We start from the raw sequence: 20,790 nt of genomic DNA, 5'->3' as shown, positions 1-20,790 counted from the left end.
GGCGGTCAGCCACACCGAGCAGACACAGGCGGACCTGCGTGGTAACGGGAGCAGTTCATGTACAAATCACGCCGAGTTCAAACAGGGTCACCAACACACCCCGTCTGGCATGAAACACCGATCGTTAAAGCAGAGAGAAACCCTTAGATTATATTTTATGCAGCCTGCTTGAAACCAAGTGATCTGGAAAATCCCAGGGCATTCGGATGCAAAGGTCTAAATCTTAACAACACTCCTGGCGAGGCTCTGAGTTTTGTTTACGCTATTTAACAGCTTCTTCATAAGGAGACAATCTTGGTTAAGGAAAGCAGACTTGGTTAAGGAAAAAAGCTACCACAAAAATCCTCGCCCCAGTGTTCAGCCGATAGAGCTCCATCAGCGACATCGCTCTCGACGCCGGTCGCAGTTGGGGTTGCTGGAGCTCCTGCACCCAGCGAGGTGTCTGGACTGGGCGGAGAGAAACCGCAGAGCCGCACGCTGCGACTCTGGCTGCTTGTGCGCCAGGAAGGGACCAGCCTCAGGGAACTGAAGGCAACCATTTATTTTTGCATGTTTTTGGAAACGCTTCCTTGAACATATAATGCATTTTCCTCCCATCTGTATATCTTATTGCCCTCAAATATTTAGTTTTTTTACCACAAGTCTAACTTTGTTACATAAATTTGTACTCCGCAGCTCCCTGGGGCGCAACGCTGCCTTTCGCAGAGAAAATGGCTGAACAGGCTTAAATTGCTCATCATGACGAAAACACAAAGCCAGGTTTAACGCCTCACACTGAAGCAAGCCATGGTTCAGAGCAGAATCAGCAGACGCCCAGATAATTACGACGTTGGGAAGGGTTAGCATTGCAGGGCATGATTCTCCCTTGCAATGAAATGGTAAGTGTGGAGATAAGGGTGATCCAATTAACTAGGCTTTATGTGGATTTCCAAATGGCATGTGGCAATGGTCTTAAGTGCTTAAAGAATGCCCGAAAGCTGTTAAAGAAAATGAGCTGCCATGGGATAAGAAGTAGAGACCTCCTGGGATTAGTAACTGGTGAAAGGTCAGGAAGTGAAGAGCAGGAGCAGGAGTGCATCTCTCCCGAGGGTCTGACCACCCTGCAGCTCCCTGAGCACTCTGGAAAAGGCCAGGACACAGCGAGGTGAGGACACGTCCTGGCCTCTAGGACAACCACTAAGGGCAGTGAAAGCAATAAAGGCTGCCACAAAAAGACTATGGTGAAATCCATGCTCCAGGGCAGGGACACGTGGCTTTATGTTCAGGTGATTCACATTGCCCCTCTCTTGTGCAACATGTGGATGAAAGGAAGAGTTGCCAATCATCTCATCTGCTTCCAAAACCATCAAGCAGCTCAAATTCACATACTTTTTCCTGCCTATTTCCTCAGGTTCCTTGCAATTGCTCCTGCTACCTCTGCAGGAACCCATCTGGGGTTAGTTTCAGATGTATCCATGCTGTAGATAAAGGGCAAAAGCAAAAGAAACAGTGTGCAAGTGGCTTCATAAAGTGTGGGAAATGTAAGGATCAGGCAGGGAAGAGGGCATCTGTGGGGAGAAATAACCCCACGCAGGGAAAGGGCTCGCTGCACTTGCTGGAGGGTGCAGGAGGGAGGAGTGGCAGAGGGTCACAAGCGCTGGGTCTCTGCTCTGCCAGGCACGTTTGGTTCTGCCCCTGTCCCTTCTGGGCTGGAAGGAGCAGGAGTCACTGGAGCTTGAACCCCCCGGAGCTCCCTGAGCCCTGGGCCAGCCACGTGCCCTGCAGTGGGACTGTCGAGGACTGTCTTCATGGCTGGAGGGACCAGTCCCCAAACTGAGCACCGCAGCCACCTCCCTGGCAAGCTGCTCCGGGCAGAGCAGGCAGGGGCAAGGATGGAGGAAGGAGTTTCAGCGCTACTTGCTATTCAAAGGAAAAATCTGTCTTCCTCATGCCCTGGCATCTCCGTTCCCACAAGTCACTGTGCTCCCCAGGAAGCCCACCCGTACTCAGTGGAGCCGGACCTGCGCTCCGGGTCACAGGGAGGCAACCAGGACGCGGGCTGCAGCAAGGACAGCCATGGCCAGGCTGAGTCACAGCCAGCGGGTCCCAGACAGATGGTCCTGTGGGCTGGGGTGTGACTCAGCTCGTGCAGCGGCTGCCCCTGCTCTCAGCCCATCCTGGTGACGCACGAGGCTGGGGAGGGTGAGGAGTTCAGCTCTTTTTTGTGAGCTGGGAGATGCCTCCTCACCCCCAGTTAGCGAACCTACAGACACACCCCCAAGTGACTCTGCAGAGGTTCAACGCTTGATGAGCTCCTGGGGACAGACTGACCAGTGGCTGTGGTGGAGACATGCATGGGCAGGGAGCCAGCCCCCGGCGTGCCCTGGCCATGGAGCAGAGAAGACCAACCACCCTGCAGCAGAGTCCCAGCGCTCCCAACATTCCCACTGCTCCTCACCCGCTGCCACTGACTCACCAAGTACAGGGTGAGGAGCGTAGCCGAGGGCTAGAGTTGCACCAGACCAGGGCATCACCTAGGGACTGCTGCCAGCTGGTGGAGATGAGAACCTGGGAGCCATCTCAAGGAGCCCATGGCAGCCCCCCAGCCCCACTGCTCCCAGCCAGCAGTCGGCACGAGCCATCCAAGAGCCTCCAGCAGATCACATGAAGGAAGGATGGCCGGGCTCATTCATGGATGGCTCAGCCAGCGGGTGCCTGGTCTTGCTGCATGTTGGAGGCTATTCCTGGTCAGAACTTGGGATCAAGCTCAGGAACCCACATTGTGAAGGTAGCTCTGCATGGCTAGAAAACAGCATCCCTGTCAGACATCCAGCTGTTTCTCCTCAGCCACACCAAGAGAGGGCTTCACTCCCATGACAGGTGATTACACTGCACGGATGAAAGGCGGAGTGACGGTCGGTTTTAGGGATCCAAGTGCAGACTACTCACACAGCCAGCATCCCCCGGCCGGAGTCCTGGGACCTCTTCACTGCCTCAGCAAGACTCAGGAGAAAGCAAATTAATCTGTCATGCTCCCATTCCTCTCCTCCACAAATTGGCGTTGGTATGAAGGAGGCAGTGCTGACGGCAATGCTCCTGTCACCCAAGAAAAGGTACTACCAGTACCTACAAATGCTCACCCTTGCAATGATGATACTGCCTCTAATTTCTCTACCCCATTCCAAAGCATTTACTGACAAAGCCATTTTGACTAAAGCAGCATGGTTTAAAGTTTTTTGCAGTCCATTACAGACTGTATTTACCAAGAAGGTTCGAGTCCACCTGGGGAGCCGGAGGGGATGCACTTCCTGGGATGGGTTCCCAGTCATGGGCCACCGGACAACTTGCTGTCACAGCGGGAGGCTTTTTAGGTGGAAACCGTAGGAGCAAACTCCCAGGTGAAAAACTCCCGGGGTGCAAAACTCCCACAAAGGTGGGAGCTCCGCTGGGCTCACCTGCCTGCCCCCAGCCCCACAAGCTGCCCCTGGTAGCCGCAGAGGCAGCCGGCTGTGCCCCACCGGTCCCTACAGCACCGGCGTGTTCCTCGGTGCCGGAGCTGGCAGGGGTTACACTGGCAAAAGCCATCACACATGCCTAGTTAAAAAGAAAGCAAGCCGCAGGTCCAACATGGCTCATCATACCTTCAAGCAGAGTGTAAGCAGACGTACTCTCTGCCCAGCGTAAGTCACATTTTCCATACAGAAATGGGATGGGGGACCTGCTTGCACAAGGTCTGTAAAGAAAACTTTCCAGGGCAAAACCAGAAAGCGGAAGGAAGGAGGAGGGAGTCTACGTACTCGCACTAGGGACTTCCTTGGGTTAGACGAAGGGTCAGGGCCAGGTTTGTGTGACTCGCCTCACTTTTCTGAGACATGCCGCTGGCCTGATGCAACCCCTGCTCCAGCAGAAACAAAGCACAATGGGCCATTGCCAGTACCAGGGAGAAACATGGGAGCTGCAAGAGCTGCTATAAAAAAATATCCCTTTGCAACCCGCAAACCAAAGACACTCCCCGAGAGCTGCTGGTAAAGGAGAATCCCCTTCCACCCACCGCTTTGGGTGCTTTGTGTGTAGCAGAAAACATCCGCTGGTACCACCAGATGGACAGGATACCCAGTCTTCTGCTTTCAGACACGGTTCTGTGAACAGCTTTCAAACACAAAATCACCCACAAGAAAGAAAACAGCTGCAAAAAAGTAGCCCCAAATTTTTCCAGTCCTGAGTTGGCAGTGCATTCGCTGCTTACTCACTTCTTGCTAAGTCTAGAGCTGCCGGGTCAGGCCCCCACCCTCCCCGCCGGCACAACTACTCTTTACAGCTTGGAAGCTATTTTTTCCCACCCTGCTATCTAAAAAAAAAGAATTGGCATGAATGCTTTTATCATCCTGAAAACACGCCAACTGCGAAGGCGACTCTGTGTCTCAGACGCCTGTTTCCTGGCAGATTTTAAGTCCTTTGCTCAACTGCTGGGATGGCGGGGGCAGGAGATGCCTGCAGCAGCAGGCTGTGAACTGTAGTTTCAAACAGTCACATGTTTAACTGCTGCTAAATACCCAGGAGACCAACATTTTCAAACAGTGGGCTAAGAGCTAGACACACAGCCAAGTGACGGCGTCGGCCCATCTGAGGTGAAGAAAAGGTGCGAGTGTGCGGCATGGTGCTGCTGTGCATGCAGACGGAGGGCCACCAGCACGGGTACCGCTACCAGGCAGTACGGAGTGGCGGCACCCGGCTCAAAACCTCCGCCTGGTCAGTCACCCCGTCGCTTCCCGGGAAATGAGGCTTCAGCTCTGTTGGCTCTCAGGGGTTTGAAGGGAAAGGATGGGACCCAGCAGCCAGGCTGAGCAGGGGTGGAGTGTTGGACGACTGCGCCGTTGGCGTCCACACTTCCAGTGACCAGCTCTGGCCATAACCTCCACAGCTGGCAACCTAAAGGTGCTGGGAAGTCCACGCGCAGGCTGAGACATGGGGACAGCCCCTGCCTTGATGACACCCTAGAAGAGCCACACAAACCACAGAGCCCTTCAACCCGATGATGCTTTTTGGGGCTCTGAAGTGCTTGGAGCTGGTTTTGCATTGCAGAAATCCCTTTTCCACTCCAGCCCCAAACTGCAGGGCCTCTTACAAAAAATTACACAGGTTGAGAAAAGGCTGCAGTGCTGTCAGGCACTTTCTCTTCTCTTCTCTCTCTTAGAGAGAGAAGGCGGCTGTCTCTGGCACATGACCCACAGCAACATCTACCCTAGTACCTACCTATAACTAGCCCTTCTGCCAGCTGAGGATTTCCCCTAACATTGCACTTCAGGCCATCCAAGCATTGCTTCAACTCTAAGTTACTTGGAACCACCTGTGAAAAGAATCATAGAATCTTTGGGTTGGAAGGGACCTTTAAAGGCCATCTAGTCCACCCCCCCTGCCATAAGCAGGGACATCTTCAACTAGATCAGGTTGCTCAGAGCCCCGTCCAGCCTGAACTTAAGAAAACTAAGTAGTCCGGGAAGGCAGGAATTGATAGCCTTCCAGATTTGTTTTCACCCTAGGGAGAAATTACTAAGAAAAAACTGTTCTGGAACAGAGGTGCATGGAACAATCCAACTAACTCTCCAGAGGCTTTGAGGGATGGTCTCGCTCTCTGCAGAATAGATGGTGCCAGGAAATTGGTGCTTGTCGAACAAAATCACCATTCCCGCTGGATCTCTGCGAAGCAGATCATGATGCACCACATGCATCTCTGAGGGGAGCGATGTGATCCCACCTGCAGTGCACAACCCAGGATGGCATTTTATAAACTGGCCTGTGGCTTCTCTCCAGCTATTGTACCGATTTGTGACCATGCAGAGCCACGCATCACCGCTGCTGCGAAGGGAAGCATGAGGGCACAGCTCGGCTACTGCATGACCCAGCCATACAAGGAGGCCAGGGCTCTCTCCGTCAGTCATGTATTATCTAAAAGCCACAAGACAAAAAGAGAGCTGCAAATCTCCTGCAAAGTACAGAAGACAAGCAACAGAAGTCCTCCAATATGACACGCAAGCTGCCTTCTGTCTCTCCTGCTCTCCAGATACACTTCTCCATCCCCGAGTGCCCTGTTCCCTAACAAGAAAATCAGCCTTCATCCTCCTTTGTACTTGGGTGACTTCACCTCCTTCATCTTGTGCCTTCCTTCCATTTAAGCACAAGGATGGTGCCTTTCTCAGGAGGCAGCTAGCTACGAGATGGTAAATGAGGTAAACAGTAGACTTACGGAGAAAATCACGCCAAAAACCTTAGCTTGGTTCAAGTCGCATCGGGGGCTGTTGGGAGCCACAAGCAGTGAGAGCAGTGGCAGGCCACAGGCAGGAGATGCCTTTAGTGCACAGCCTCCACGTCCAAGGCCCAGCTCTCCACTGCGGTGCCCAGCCTGCATAGCACGAGCAGGGGAAGCATGGCTGCAGCTGGGGCAGGTGTTCAGAGCTCAAAATCCAGCATAGCCCAAAAGAAACACAGTCAGATACCAGCAAGAGAGCAAGCAGGAACCAACCAGGAGGTGGGGAGATATTCTGAGCTGTTTGACCCCACCACAGCCCTCTGCTTTCCAGAGCCTGGGTCCCGCAGGGCATTACAGCACGCACAGCAGCTTTCACCTCCCAGCACTGGCGCAGGAGCCATCGGGGAGAGGAGAGCCCTGCCAGCCCGCTGCCAGCCCGAGAGCAACAGGGACACAGGATGGGACACAGCCAGCACCTCTCTGTGGCCTCGGCCAGCAGGACTCTCCTGCCAGGCCTTGGGGGAGGAGGGGTGGAATGGTGCCATTCCTCTAACAAGAGGCAGCATCAGCGACAGCGTCTGCACTGCCAGGGCTAAGAGGCAGGCGTTAGAAAACTGCCTTTGTTCAACAGTGCCAGCCTAGAGGGAGAAAAAAAGCAGCATTACCAGTGATGCAAGAGATGGGTACAATCAAGGTTCCTGCCACTCCCATTGCAGCTGGTTTTAGGCACTAACGGGTAAGAGTCGGCTGCAGCTTCCATGCTCTGTCTGGGCATCAGAGCAAATTTCTTCCTTAAAGGTTTCAGATGCTCCTCACAGTTGACCCAAAATAGGCAGGCTGCTTTTCCAAGGTTATGAAGCATCAGAAAACTTTTTGTACAGTTCAAAAGACAGCACTGACATTTTGGGCTGTCAAATTAAGATCATCTCAAATAGGGAAGAGCCCTACCTTCAGTTGTCGCCAGGAAAATTCACTGGAGTTTTGTCAAAATTGGTGTTTGGCAGAAGGAAAGGCCTCTCCCCGCTGCAGCAGTTCCCAGACCCAAACACATAAATGACCAGCGGAGTTCACAGCCTGCAGCCAGGACACGTTTTGGGATGCTTCCTATACGGCAGGCCAGGCAGGGAACACGACATCTGCCAGAAGGGATCACCACCACCCATGGAAAGCACACACTTCCAGGGTAGGAGGAAGGCAAGTCTATGAGTTAGATGTGATCTTCAGTGATTTCATGTCACTTCTGTTGCATGCCGCAGCATCAGTCTAGTGGTTCACTGTACACATCGAAAAAACCCATTCTTTTACGTCATTTTTCCAGTGATGGGAATAAGGCTGTATTTCAATTAGTATTTACCAAACCAAGAGCCAGACAAACTCAGTACTGTGTGAAGATATGTTTATTCCAAAGCTAAATTTCTCACATAAAACAACGTCTCTGAACAGCAGCATCAGTCCTTACACAGATCTACAACAGCCTTCTGGGCTCCACAGCTTGGGGTCTTGAACCACCTCAACAGAGCAGTAGGGAATCTCGTTACAGAGTTGTCAGAAAGGGGAGGGAAATGACAAAAACCAGATACATTGCCACTGGCACAATTTAAGAAATTGCCTGCTCACAAGAAGAGAAAAGGTGTCAAGACACTTCGCAGGAAGCTTAATGTCTGCACAAAGATCTCGCAGAACACCCTGCTCTCTGCAGGCTGCTTGCCAAGGAGCAGCCGCCACTGTCAGGAGAGAACTGCATTATTCCTGCAGACAGAAAACAGGACTGTTGGGTTAAAGAATCTGCTGAACTGCTTCCAAGGACTGAAGTGGCTGAGAGGTCACGTTAGTGATGTGCTCCTTTGCAGGCTGGAGCCCTCGCACCAGCTCCAGGGTGTACGTTTGGTCCCAGCTGACACCCTAGAGGGGTTTACCTTCTTCGTCCTGCCTCAGCCTCTTGGAGAGATGCTCGCTGATGGCCATGAGAGGGTTGGCTCTGTACCTGGGATTGGTGATGACCTCATGAAACCGAGCCACTTCCTCCTCTCTGAGGAAAGAAAAACACCACACAAATGCTAAGTGTCTCATGCAAAAGGAACTGAGCAGATAAGAACAGAACTCGTAAAGCAGTGGGTTTCTGTACAGACAGAGTGATCCTGGGTGTAAACCTCAGAAAGAAACAGTGCAACAAATAAACCTAATTTACTCAAGAGCAAAGCTCAAATTGCTGCCAGCTTTATGGCAGCCAGAGACTTGATCTCATGCCACAGAGACAGAAACAATCACGTTAGTGTCCAGCATCACTTGAAAATGTTTTTTTTAGAGCTTTTCCCTAGCAAATCAGGATCAAGAGACTGTGGGTATCTAGTAAATCACTAAGAATAAAAACTACTTCAGACTGCACTAGCACAAAAGCAGATTCTGCTTTTGAGAGCTCATCTTTACTGCTCAATGTAGAGGCTTGGTAATCCTATATGCAACACTAGTCTGACACCACGGGAGAAGCATGACAGAATTACCTCTGCATGCCTGGTCACAGCTGGTTGCTGTGGAAATGGTCTTGTCTTAAAAAGCAAGCAAGCAAGGAGGAACAAGAACAGAGCAGGGGTGTAAAATAAAAACCAGTGAGTTTTCATATAAGTCACATCCATTGCAGCCTCCCCACCTCCCTCAGACAGACTGCCAGGCTCTCCACAGCCCAGCCAGACTCGCATCTCCATGCTCTCAGTAGTTGCTGTGGATCAGCAGAGTGCTCTTCAGCTTGCAGCACACCGTTAGTTCCCTCCCTAGTATGGTCCTTCTCTTCAACACCAGCCCTGCCCCTGACAGAGGAACAGAGAGATGTCAAACCTGAAGCATGGGTTGTGGCAGTTGAGGCAATAAGCTGAGGCTTAGGGAACCTCCAGTCCTAACTAACATCCTGGAAAATAAACCCCAAGACATTCCTCCAAACTTTTTTCCCTCCCAAGCAGCACAGACTTCCCAGACCACTATGGTAGGATACGTGCCACTACTCAGTGCATCTGTCCAGTTTTGTGCAGAGTAGAAGAGGGCGGCCATACGGGATCATCGGCTTGCTGATACAGAAGATGGCGGTGGAGTTGCCTATTCAGATTTAGATCTGTATACAAGTCCCTCCTCAAGCAGTGTTCCTCACCTGTGAGTTCCAGCACAAAGAGACACTCACTGGTGGCACTCAAGGCCATGACTCTTGGGCTTCTGCAATGAGCCAAGGAGGGACTCATTCAGAAAGACTTCCCAGCATTGACACTGGCCAGTTTCAGACAGAGGAGGGTTTTCACAGAGTGTGCTGGAGAGGCAGTGCTGGGATCTGTAGACTGACTATTCTCCTCATCCTCCATTTTAAAGTTGAGTGGCTCAGAACTGACAGAAATCCTGGAAACAGGAATCACAGAAGGCAAACACTGCCAGATCACAGTGTCTAGCCCCAGGAGAGTTGTGCTGAGGGGAAATGAAGTTCTTGATGCCTGGTGGCAGTATAAAGAGATTATACAGAGGAATAAGGAGTTGCCAAACCAAGTCCAGGAATTATTCAAAAGCATTTAGTGCTTCATTTTACAAGAAAAGGTTTGGCAGATATCAACAGACAGATGCCCTCTTAAGAGACGTATGGCATCTAAGTTAGCATCCCAGAAGTGTTCTAACAGAGCAGCTGTAGCTCCTGAGGCTATGCAGAGTTCCAGGAGCTCCTCACCTACACAACTGCAGGAGGCTTTCCTGAAGGGTGTCAGCTAGAGCCACATGGGCCTGGTGTCACAAAAGGCTCAGCCACAGCTGGATGTTGCAGCAAGCCAAGACAAGGGATGCACCACCTGATTGATAACCACATCGTCCATGACACACAGAGGGACACTGTACAGACATACTCACTTTCTACATCAAGAAATGACAATTGTGGCCAGGAGAAACAAAAAACAGTTGGTGTGGGTTTGTGCTGAAACCCCACAGACCATACACAGGAGGCCCAAGCCATCATTTTCTTTTCAACGAGACAGGGAAAGCGAACTCTTAACAGAGCAAGTGCAGTTTCCTGTGCTCCCTTCACTTACATTTTACATGAGACAGAAGCAGAAGCAGACTGAATCCATTTAGAATTGACCGAGTCTGATAGGGACTAAGACAGAAGGACACCTACAAACACCCTGCACTATGTAAAGGTGAAAATCAAAGCTGCCACCTCTTGCAGGGTCTTCAGGTGTGCAAGACTGAAACACAGGAACGAGCTGCCTAGAGAGGCTGGGTGATCTCCATCCCTGGAGATATTCAAAAGCTGTATGGATGTGGGCAACAAGTTCTAGGTGACCCTGCTTGAGCACATCTGGTTGGACCAAATGACCTCCAGATGACTCTACCAGTTTTGACCATTAATGCAGTGGTCGAATGCACCACTGTAATGCTCAGCAGGGACTGGACACTCTGATGATTGGGTACTTACAAGAGACGGTGTTTCTGAGCTTGTTTCATCAGACAGAAGTCTGCTGGTTCTGCCTTTGCTTTCACATGGCTGTGGAGAAAAGAAACAAAACAAGTGAGTGAGTTTTATAGAGGAGCAGTAATTTAGCAGTCACTGTGGAGGTGGAAAGAGTCCAGAGATTCTACATCTGCCTTCCCAGAAAGTATAGGTAATTGTCCTGTATGGAAATTGTCCTGAAAGGCAATTATTTCCATAGCCAGACAGTAACGGAGATGCAAACTTCTTCTGCCACAGACTGACAACAGCTTAGGAGTCAGGACCGAATGGGCAGGAGGTAAATGCACTAAGGAAAAATCGGATCACTTAGTTCTAGAACTGGTCATTAGCTGTCCATGCCCAGATCAGTTTCTGCTTATCACTAACCTCCAGGTCAAACCGATACTGTTGCTTAGCGAGAAGATCCCATCGAACTTCCCCTCACCACCAGGCATGTGTCACCTCTGCACATCTCACGTTCCTTGCTAACGCTGCAGAGCTCCAGCACCAGCAGACATCAGTTACAGACAGTGCCACGGTTACTCAGCAAGAAGAGAGAACTGCCAGCCCTGCTTCAGATCCAGCAGCAGCACCACTGGGGTGTAAGGTGTCACTTATATTTTAAGATGAAGAATGACAATATTCCTTTCTCCCTGTGAACACATCATTGCCAAAGGTTTACCAGTTTAAGTCAGACACAGATTAGCTAGAGTGAAAGGACAACAGCATAGCTTCAGCTTTTGCCACCAAACACAGGTTCTAGAACCCCAGGAAGTTCGGAGATGATGGACTCGCAGGAACACAGGATGGTGCACTATGCGCAGCCGAGGAACAGCAGCAGACATAGGTCTGCACCCACTTCTTGTTCCTGGGCAAAGTCCAAGGAGGCCAGAGGTGTAATCCCATCCTGCATAGGATGCTGGAAGCACATGGTGCCCAATGCCAAGCAGCAGCAGAGATTTACCACAAAGCCAAGTGCTGAGCCCAAGCAAGGGACACGCAGGACGGGCAGCGACTGCTTTTGGGACTTGAAGTGCACAAAGGGAGTTGTTGGTAGAAGTGGACATTAAGGAAAGGAGAAGAAACTTCCATTCTTCAGGATTACATAGATACAGACGTAAACAGGAGAAGCAAGTGGGGAAGAGGGTCTGCCTTCACAGAACAGCTCCCCTCCGATTTGCCCTGGGGCTGAGGCCCAGCACACAGGCCAAGGTGGGAAGAGGGTCTTCCTCCCACCCCTCTGATGGGGCAGGGCTCAAGGAGGAACCTTCCCTTACTGGTGGGTGCTGGGGAGCCAGGCCTCACCTGATCTGCCGCAGAGCCCTTCAGCTTTCTCAAGGTTAGGGAACATGACAGTCCCTCACCTTCTCTTCAAGACAGCAGGATCTGGTCTCTTGTTGGCAGTGTTACAGTGACCTCCTCTTCCTATTTCCCTCTCTGACCCACTACTCTCCATCCTTTTATTCCGCATTTTTTTCCCCATTCTTCCTTTCCTCGTCCTCTCTTGCCCCATATTCCTTCACCACACTCACTTCCATCATCCCTCTCTACTCAATCAGCTCCTGCTCCTTTTCCGCATCTCTCCCTCTCCTCACCTTGGCCCATTTTATTTTTCCTCAGGGGGGATCCTGGTGGACCCAAGCTGCTGAGGGCTGCTCTCACCACTGCCCCAATCACACGTGAATCACCCTCAGCCCAGCACAGTGTGCCCCAGCGTCAAAGCTCCCTACCAACCCAGACAAACCCAAACAGGGTAGATGTACGTCAGCCAGCCTGTGCAGCACAGAGCACGTACAACAAATGGCAGCCAGGCAGATCAATGCCCACACGCTGCTCCTGTACCCTTCAGCCCCTCTTGAGGTCACCTCAGCACAGCGGGCATTACACAAAAGGCCTGGGAGCTCACGAGGAACGGTGGTCAGCAAGAGCAGCAAACAGCTGTAGGGGTTCGAGCAGCTCCTGTCACACTGCTGCGTCCTCTGGTACTGCAAGACACAGAAAGAGCAGGAAGCATCTCTGCTCTTTTCATGTCCCTTAACTGCTCAGCACAGGAACAATTTCTTGTCCCAGTTTGCCTGGATCGCTCGCAGAAGCACAGAGCAACCCCTTCTCAAACTGGATGGCAACGCAAGGTCACCAGAGTAGGGGCTTGCCAAATCTGTGTGTGCCACCAAGTCGCCATGGCAGTCCCTTCAAAGATGAGTAGCTCTGCAGAGGGTGACGATGCTAAAAGGAAAGCCTTTCTAGAGTACATCCCGGGCCGTATGAGACCACGTGCCCCAGAGGCTGTGCCTCTCGGGACAGCTGCCTCTGCAGCACACCACGAGGGCACGGGGCTGCTTCAGGCTGTGCAAGTCCACTTTTGCCTTCAGCCACCCCACTATTTTAAAGGGCTCAGTGCTTCTGAAGGCTTTTCAGTTCCACTCAACAGCTCTCAGTGCTTCTGAAGGCTTTTCAGTTCCACTCAACAGCTCTGCCCCACTGGTCTGGCAGGTTCGAAAGGCTGCTGCCTGAATTTCCCTCACCAAACCACCAGCATGCTGCCTGCTCACTTGGACCGTGTTAGTAGCCCTGTTTCATTACACTTCATTGCCTTCATTCATTATAAAATAGAATAAAAACCTCACTGTAATGCTCTCCTACCAGCAGGAGATCAAATTCCTGGAGAATCTAATCTTTTATTAATAATGCTGACAAATCACCAGAGTATTATCCTTCATTTATGTAATGATTCAAATCCTATAAAAGCCTCCTCTTGATTATTTCACTTATGCACACACATCCTCATGCAGTCCAGGAAGCCACAAGCCAGCAAGGAGAAGAAGAGCACTGTTAGCTCCTTCATGCCAGTACTGAGAGGGTATGTTACTGGCAATACCAGCTGGTTTTTGGTTGGCATGTTACAAGCAATCTGGGTGACATCAGTCAGTGCCAAGCTCCCGCCTCCACTGCACTGACTGCAGATGGTGCTGGCCAATCCCGAAATTTTCAGCCAAGGCTGGGCTTCTCTACCCTGCTGTGCCACAGCCCCACTGGGCTTTCTAGACACCAGAGCCTTGCAGCCAAAGTGACAACAGAGCCAGGATATGAGATCAGGCTTCCAGAAGGAGAAGTGTGGCTGCCACACTCCCACAGGAGGTCTGCGTTTGGAGAGAGAGGGAGCCAACAGTACTTCTCTGAGGATGTCAGGCTAGAGATTCAGGCAAACCACTGAATGCTTCCACCTGTGCCACACGCAAAGTTTACTACAGAATAAAAGAGTGATTGCAGCAGCTGGAAGGACCATTTTGGCCAGCGTATAGCCACATCCTCCCCAGTATTTGCAGCTCAGAGACCTTGTGCCAGCTGCAGTTTATATACATGCAGTAACCCTCCAAGGAGTTCTCCTCACTGGATTTGTCAGGTTTCACCTAAAGCCACAGGCTTCCCTGACCCACGACACAGCAAGGAGCTGTGCAGAGCAGCGAGCCTCCTGCTTGCAGTGAACCTGCTACTTGCTAGCTACCATGTCTTTCATTTCTTATACTGGAAAAGAAGATGAATTACTTCCTAACCACATCACACGACTTTATAGACTATCACATTCCCAAGCCTCTTTGCCTCTACCTCCTGTCCAGGCTGAGGACTCCCCAGCTCACTTAGTCACTCCTTGCACAGAAGTTGTGCCAGACCCTTCACCATCATCCTTGTCAGCCATCACTGAGCCTTTTCCAGTTCTACTCTATCTTTTGAGCTGCTCCAGAATTGCAGGCTGCAGCAACACCATCTATTGGTACGAGATTACGCAGCCACCCAAGAAAGCAATCCCCAAAGAAAGCACTCTACCTGTCCACCCTCCCCAATACGTACTTTCTGCAAGCCACTCTCCTGGATAGCAGGAGCTCAGCCACCAAGGGAGCTGGGGGAAAATGGTGAGGGGGAATGTCTCCTGAACACAACCTGGAGTCAGATGCCACATGTGGTTGTGGCACCTCATCACAGAAAGGGGCAAAGCCCTCTTCAGGCTCAGGCTGAGTCCTGGTCCAGAACATCATCCAACCAACCCTCAGTGCTCCGCAAGACTTGAGACTCTGCGTGTACTTTTGCTGTTCATTCGCACTGAAAGAGAGGGCAGGCTGACTGAATGGCTGCATAAAGAAAAAAAGTGCTATTCAAAGAATTAGAAGCCAAGTCAATGAAGGAAATACTTTCCCATGCAAGGTTCATAGCTGCTGTTTGTCTGAGGAGTAGCTTTCCAGAAGCACAGGGAGCTGCCAACTCAACCATGCTCTTAGAGAGCATAGGTGTCCCACCTGGGTCAGTTTATTTTTGGGGCATCCAGCAAGTCACAAGAGGGTTCATAGTATCTCCAGCCTTGATCTGCAACCAAAGAAGAGGGTGCTTTGCCAGACAGCTGCCTTTCTTGACTTCTTCTCTAATCCAAATGCTTTCTTATTACAGCCAAAACAGGTTTCTAGTTCCAACCCCTACTGAGCAACTGGAGAGGAGGGACAAGCATTTGTGCAGCACACAGATTGCTTTTATTCTGCACTGGGGGATGCAAAAGCAGCTACAACACTGACTGGATGGTCAGCCAGAGCACTGCATTAAAAAGGAAAAAATGTAAGGGCAACCAGAACCTACCCTATGGCTGGCTGGGATAGTTGACACGTGGGTTTCAGAGGATCAGAAATAGCCCTTCTCTTTCAGTTCAATAAAGGGAATGGAAACACCATCTTTCTGCTCTTGTCCAAAGTTACATTCCAAGCTAACGGGGTGAACAAAGAGTCTGGCCAGAGCACAAAGCTCTGTCCAAGGGCTTGAACTGCCTCAGGAGAAAGCCTGGAGGTCTGGCAGGCTGCAACACGGCCAGAGGCTCATGTGGGAAGGGAGTAAAAAATTTTAGCAGGCAGCACTGTGCTCTGGACCCTGACTCTCCAGATCCACTCCCCTCTGTCACACCTGAGCTGTGTGAATTTGGGCAAGCCAGTATCCCAGTCTTCGCCACTTGCAATACAATAATTTGTCCCCTTTGAATGCTGCAGATATAACCTGCTAGAAAAGAACGGATTTCTCTTATTGAGTCAAACACCATTTGCTGATAGTTATGTTGAGGACAATTTTCACCATAAAAAACACACCTCAAGCCCAGATTCCCAGGTGAGCTCAGCAGCATTACACTCTGGACACCTGTGTGTCACTCCTGCAACTCCCAGGACATCTGGTTGCTCCCAGCCTGTCTCATGCCAAGACTCATACGAGCAATACAGTTTCCCTCTTAGCTGTGGATTCAGAAGACACATTTAAGCTGTCTTGTGGCAAGTGAAGCATGGAAAGGAGCAAAATGGAGTTGAGGATGAGGCCCGTTCTCCCGACCACTGGCACCAAGTTTTCATTGCCTGCAGCTACAAGCTGAGCTGAAGAGCACTTTGTCCTGCAGGAAAAAGGGAAACACATGGCCCATCCCCAAATGGCACATACCTCTTGGGTGGCTTCCTGCCACCTGTGGTCAGGTCGGAGAGCTCAGGTAGGGCTTCCATCAACGGCTGCATGTCTCCCACCACAGGTGTTGCTTTCCGCTTTGCTTCAGCTTTTTGCTTCTGCTTGGCTAGTTTCACACTTTCTATTTCTGAATTAGAAGCAAGACATTACTGGAGGAAGGGGAAATGTTTGCAAGAGAGAGCCCTTGAGCTAAGAAATTCATAGGCTGCTTCACCATCTACAGAACAACAGGCCAGAAGTGATTTAAACCAGGGAAAGACTGAAAATAATGCAGCTGGGCAGTTCCCTCCTTTGTTGTGTTTTCTTACAACTACATACATCTCTAAATGAACTCCTCAGACTGATTTTGGCTGAACTATTTCCACCCCTTGCACCATGGTGCGCGAGACTGTTCATTGCTCACAGCAACATGTCACAGGAGTCCTGGGGTGGGAAAAAAACATGCTGACCTTGCATGGAATTGGAGGAGAGAAACAAGAGGGGAAGAGACAGACCAAATACAGTCAGCTCCACATGTGGCATTAAACAGTCACAGGCCCATCTCTCCTTTGCTGCCAGGACAAAACAATGGTCTCCTAGCACAGGCCAAAAAAAATTGACTTAATTTCAGCTGTTTGCTTAGTTTGGAGCAAGTCAAGGTCTCACCTTCATGACTCATAGGGGAGCTCAACCAGTCAGATGCTGGATAAACTGGGCCCTTAGAAAAGCACTGCACCAGAGGCAGCTGGCTTTTCCCCGACACCGTGTTTACCAGTCTCCCTGCAGCAGCTCTGGGCAAGGCTGTGGGCACATAAGGCTCTACAAGTGTGACAATAGTCTCCCTTCTTGGCCATGGGAGGCTTCCGCCTCAGTCCTTGAGGCTCCTGTTGTGGTTTAGCCTGAAACCAGGACAGCTCCCTGGCGTAGAAATAGGTCCCCCAGCTGTCCAAGCCTTACAGAGCCAGCAGCCATCAGGGCGAGCCCCAGCAGATCATGTTCTCCTCCAGGACAGCCCACAGAAGCCCACCACTGCTACAAGCCTCCAGCTGAGCTCCAAGATGCCACAACCTCTCCCAGAAGTCCTTTGACGATGCCACAAGAAACAACCAGAGCTCAGTGCAATCCCTGAGCTCCCTTTCCTTCTGCCAGGTGATCACTGGACCTGGAAACCCACCGCATTGCCTTGACACCCGTGAGGGGTACCAGTGCTGCAGGGTACACTGGAGGACTCCACCTCCTGCACGTGCACCCGGCGGAGGCCGCAGCGGAAGAGCAGGCTTCTGCTTATTGCCTTGGACAATGAGCATGTTGCAAGGATGAGCACCAGTGCTGAGCTAGAAACTCCTTCTCTGGACACGACGGAGCACAGTGCCAGCAGCGTGGGGCCAAGCTGGCGACACAGGGAGGCCAACGGCTTCCAATGCAGCATGGCCAAGGAAGCAGGACTAAATCAGCACAAGTATTTTTGGTAGGAACACAAAAGCAGCCAGTCCCACTCTACAGACCAAAGGCAAGATGCCACCAGCAATTCCGGGTCTAATCCTGCTGCCTAGATTTAAGACAGCAGAACTCAAATTCACTGGCTAGCCACTGGCTCCTGAAATGTCTTTGTCTTGTTCACTCCCCAACTCAGCTGAGTCAAAGTGCAACAGTTTTTCATGAACTGCAATTCTGTTGTACTTGGATGTTTGCGACAAATCTGGATTGTAAACGCTTCTCCTCACAGCAATCCCTGCCAAGAACATAGCTTTCTGTTCTGCATCACTTCTTTTTTTGGTCTGGCTTTATGAAGCTGACTACTTCACTGCTTTCATAAACAGTTATGTGCTCAAAATTTTCAGACACCTGATTCTGCGCAAACATCCCAAATTCTTTTCCTGTGAAGTCTTGTTCATCTGAGGAGCCATGCGATATATATATATTTTTAAATGTGCATACTTCTAATGTCTGAAGCATTGCATAAATTTTTTCCCTCTTTAGTCTCTCCTGAGATGATTTATTGGAATGGAAGAAATCTCTAATTTTGCGTTTGCACTACTGGGCTGCACTTTAGTTCCCAGGGTCTTGGCATCCAGTGTCACAAAAGCAGCCCTGGGACAAGAAGAAACAACAAACTCTTGGGAAGATTTAGGAAAACAGAGATGTGATGATAACAATTTTAGCAGTCCCAGTTGGGTTCTCTTTTTGGGGTGCAAGGAGCAGGCAAAGACTGCAAAACCCACAAAGTGGTGGCAGATTTATCCGCATCAAATAAAAATCAATGTGCTGCTTTAAGGTCATGATGTTAGAATGCCAAGTTTCATTTAAAAATCGCCATCTCTGGAAATACCAGTTCATTTCACTCCATCAGCTAATAATAATACTACCAGTTTCTTTATTGATGTTTATATAGGCTCTTTCCAGCTATTCCATTTCTCTCTGTAACAAGCTGCACACCTGGTACTAACACTCACTGACTTTTCTTACAGAAATCCCTGGGTACTTGCTATCCTTAGCAAGGATATTTGGTAAGTTTTGCAAGTTGGTATTTGCCAACTGGCCACAAGTTTAGTGGGGGAGTTAGGAGAGCAAACAACTTAGGTACTTCTGTATCTGTAAAGCACTTCAGATACCTACTATCTTCTAAGACAGAGATAATTTGGCCTGAAGTTTCCCATCTGGGTGTTCTCGCCAAAGCAAAGCCTCTGCATTTCATTTGTATTCCCTCAGCCTAGTAACTTCAGAGACAAGAGAGGAGGAAAGAGGCCACGGCAGGGCCAAAATAACATACGTGATCTTGAGAAAGACTGATGCTACAAAGGCATATATGCTGGCAGGCAGGATTAAGAGAGTGTAGGGATCCTGCTCCTGGGCTTTTCCTACTTCCTTTCTCCCTCACTATGGGAGCAGTGCCATCACCTGACTGCAGGAGCGTGCCCTCTGTTTCTTGCAGAAGACACAAGTCCCATGTACGTCTTTTACTGTGGGTTCTGTCATAAAATGCTGTTGAGGACTTACCTTCCTCCACAGCACCTGGTACCAGTCCTGGTATCAGGGGAGGAAAGCTCAGCTGTGCTCCAGCAGTCCCCTCCTCTGTTCCCACAGCAGTATCAGGCAAGGAGAGACCTTTAGGAGCACTGAAATTGCAGCAGCAGGCCAGACGTTCGGACCAGCACAGCCGTCTACGCTTTGTGCCCAACAGGGACACCGAGGGTTGCAGATGTCAAAGGCACTTGGGAGTTGTTGGCTGGTGATAGGGAGGAGGTTTCCTCCACGCTCATGGTGTTAAATTATCAGCTTTTTATGTAAAAGGAGCCAGAAACACCTTCACTGTGACTGGTGAAATCACAGGGTGATGGACTTGAGCTCAGAGCTCAGGAGCAGAGAGCATATAGTGCGGCAGAAACCCCATCCCTCAGCCCCAAGCACAGGCTGTCAGTAACTCTGTTGGGCAGGAAGGTGTTAAGGGAAAAGCCTGTCCCAAGAACAGCTCCAGGTGGCAAGAGGAATCCCTCTGCTACACCGGGTGTCTCTTACTGTGCTGAGATACTTGAAGCAAAAACACAGACACTTCCCACAGGAAACAAGAAGCATTTCTGCCATGTGATGGTTCTGTTTAGTTTGTATTTCACAACCTCGAGAAAGGCCAGACTGTCTGTTAAGTGGGTTCACTGACCTGTGGTACATGGGAAAGGGCAGTAACGCAACCAGCAGCATCCAGAGACCTCCCTTTCTGAAGGGCAGGAGGGCCCACTGCAGGCTTTCAACACAGGGGCCTGGGATGAGCTGGTGGCTGCGTGAGGCTCAGCTCCAGCCTGTTCTACTGTGCCCACAGCTCCTCACGGAGGAGCAGCTCTGCTATACAGCTAGCCAGATCCGTATCAGAGCTTTAAAAGATAGAGAAACATGCTAAACCTACATGGGCACAGCGTCCTATCTGGATAAAGAAAGGTTTTATGTAGTCACTTACATTTACGCATGGAGGAAGATCAAAAGTAGGTTTGGGGCAATGACTCGATCTTGGTGCTGAACACTGAGAAACAATACCTGGGACTTCTACCCCATGTGCTGGGGAGCAGATGTGAAGGTTTCTGAGAAGCATTCAGCCTCCCCCGACACTGCCCAACACTCCCACTCACACCCCACGTACAGAGGGATCCAACAGAGCCACACTCCGTGATGCCTGCGGTACCACCGTGCTTCGGAGGAGTACTTACTCTGTAGCCATCTTTCTTTCCTCATCTTCATTTTTTCTTTTTTAGAAAGAATTGTTTTTTCTTCTAAACCTAGAGGAAAAAAGAGACATTGAGATGGAGCCTGGCTCCTGCACACAGATTCAGTGCTGGACACTTCCCAAAGATAGCAGAGTCCATAATATTTTGTTCAACCCTTGATGATTTTGAACTTGCTGGCAGGTTGGGCAGGCTGCAGGCAAACCGGGGGCTACACTGCACCTCAACTTGTAGCCAAGCAAATCAAACCCAGCTCGCTGTGAGTGAAGAAATAAGAAACGGGCCATAGGCCCTGTTTTCTCAGGCCAGGTAGCTCTTTGAGAAAAGTTTTTTGAGAGACCCTTGCCCCCTGTCCTGCACTCCTGCATGAACCTGGCCTGGGAGCTGGCATCTTCTTTGAAGACTAGCTGGAAGTGATGGGAGGACGTACAGGTTCCAGA

The 20,790-nt window shown here is 50.5% G+C and overlaps 1 protein-coding gene across 1 annotated transcript; it reads right to left on the bottom strand.

Moving 5' to 3' along the window:
• Window positions 1–8,128: 8,128 nt before the first annotated feature.
• Window positions 8,129–20,399, bottom strand: FAM207A (family with sequence similarity 207, member A; the record flags this gene model as incomplete). The annotated part of the gene is made up of 4 exons (XM_010284286.1): window positions 8,129–8,255; window positions 10,665–10,733; window positions 16,140–16,287; window positions 20,336–20,399. Coding segments are annotated over 4 exons (408 nt in total), but the record flags the coding sequence as incomplete, so codon positions are not given.
• Between the last annotated feature and the right edge of the window lie 391 nt (window positions 20,400–20,790).

This window comes from Phaethon lepturus, unplaced genomic scaffold (assembly GCF_000687285.1).
Source record: "Phaethon lepturus isolate BGI_N335 unplaced genomic scaffold, ASM68728v1 scaffold28573, whole genome shotgun sequence".
NCBI classification, from domain to species: Eukaryota; Metazoa; Chordata; class Aves; order Phaethontiformes; family Phaethontidae; genus Phaethon; species Phaethon lepturus.
This window is presented reverse-complemented; position numbering and strand designations above follow the sequence as displayed.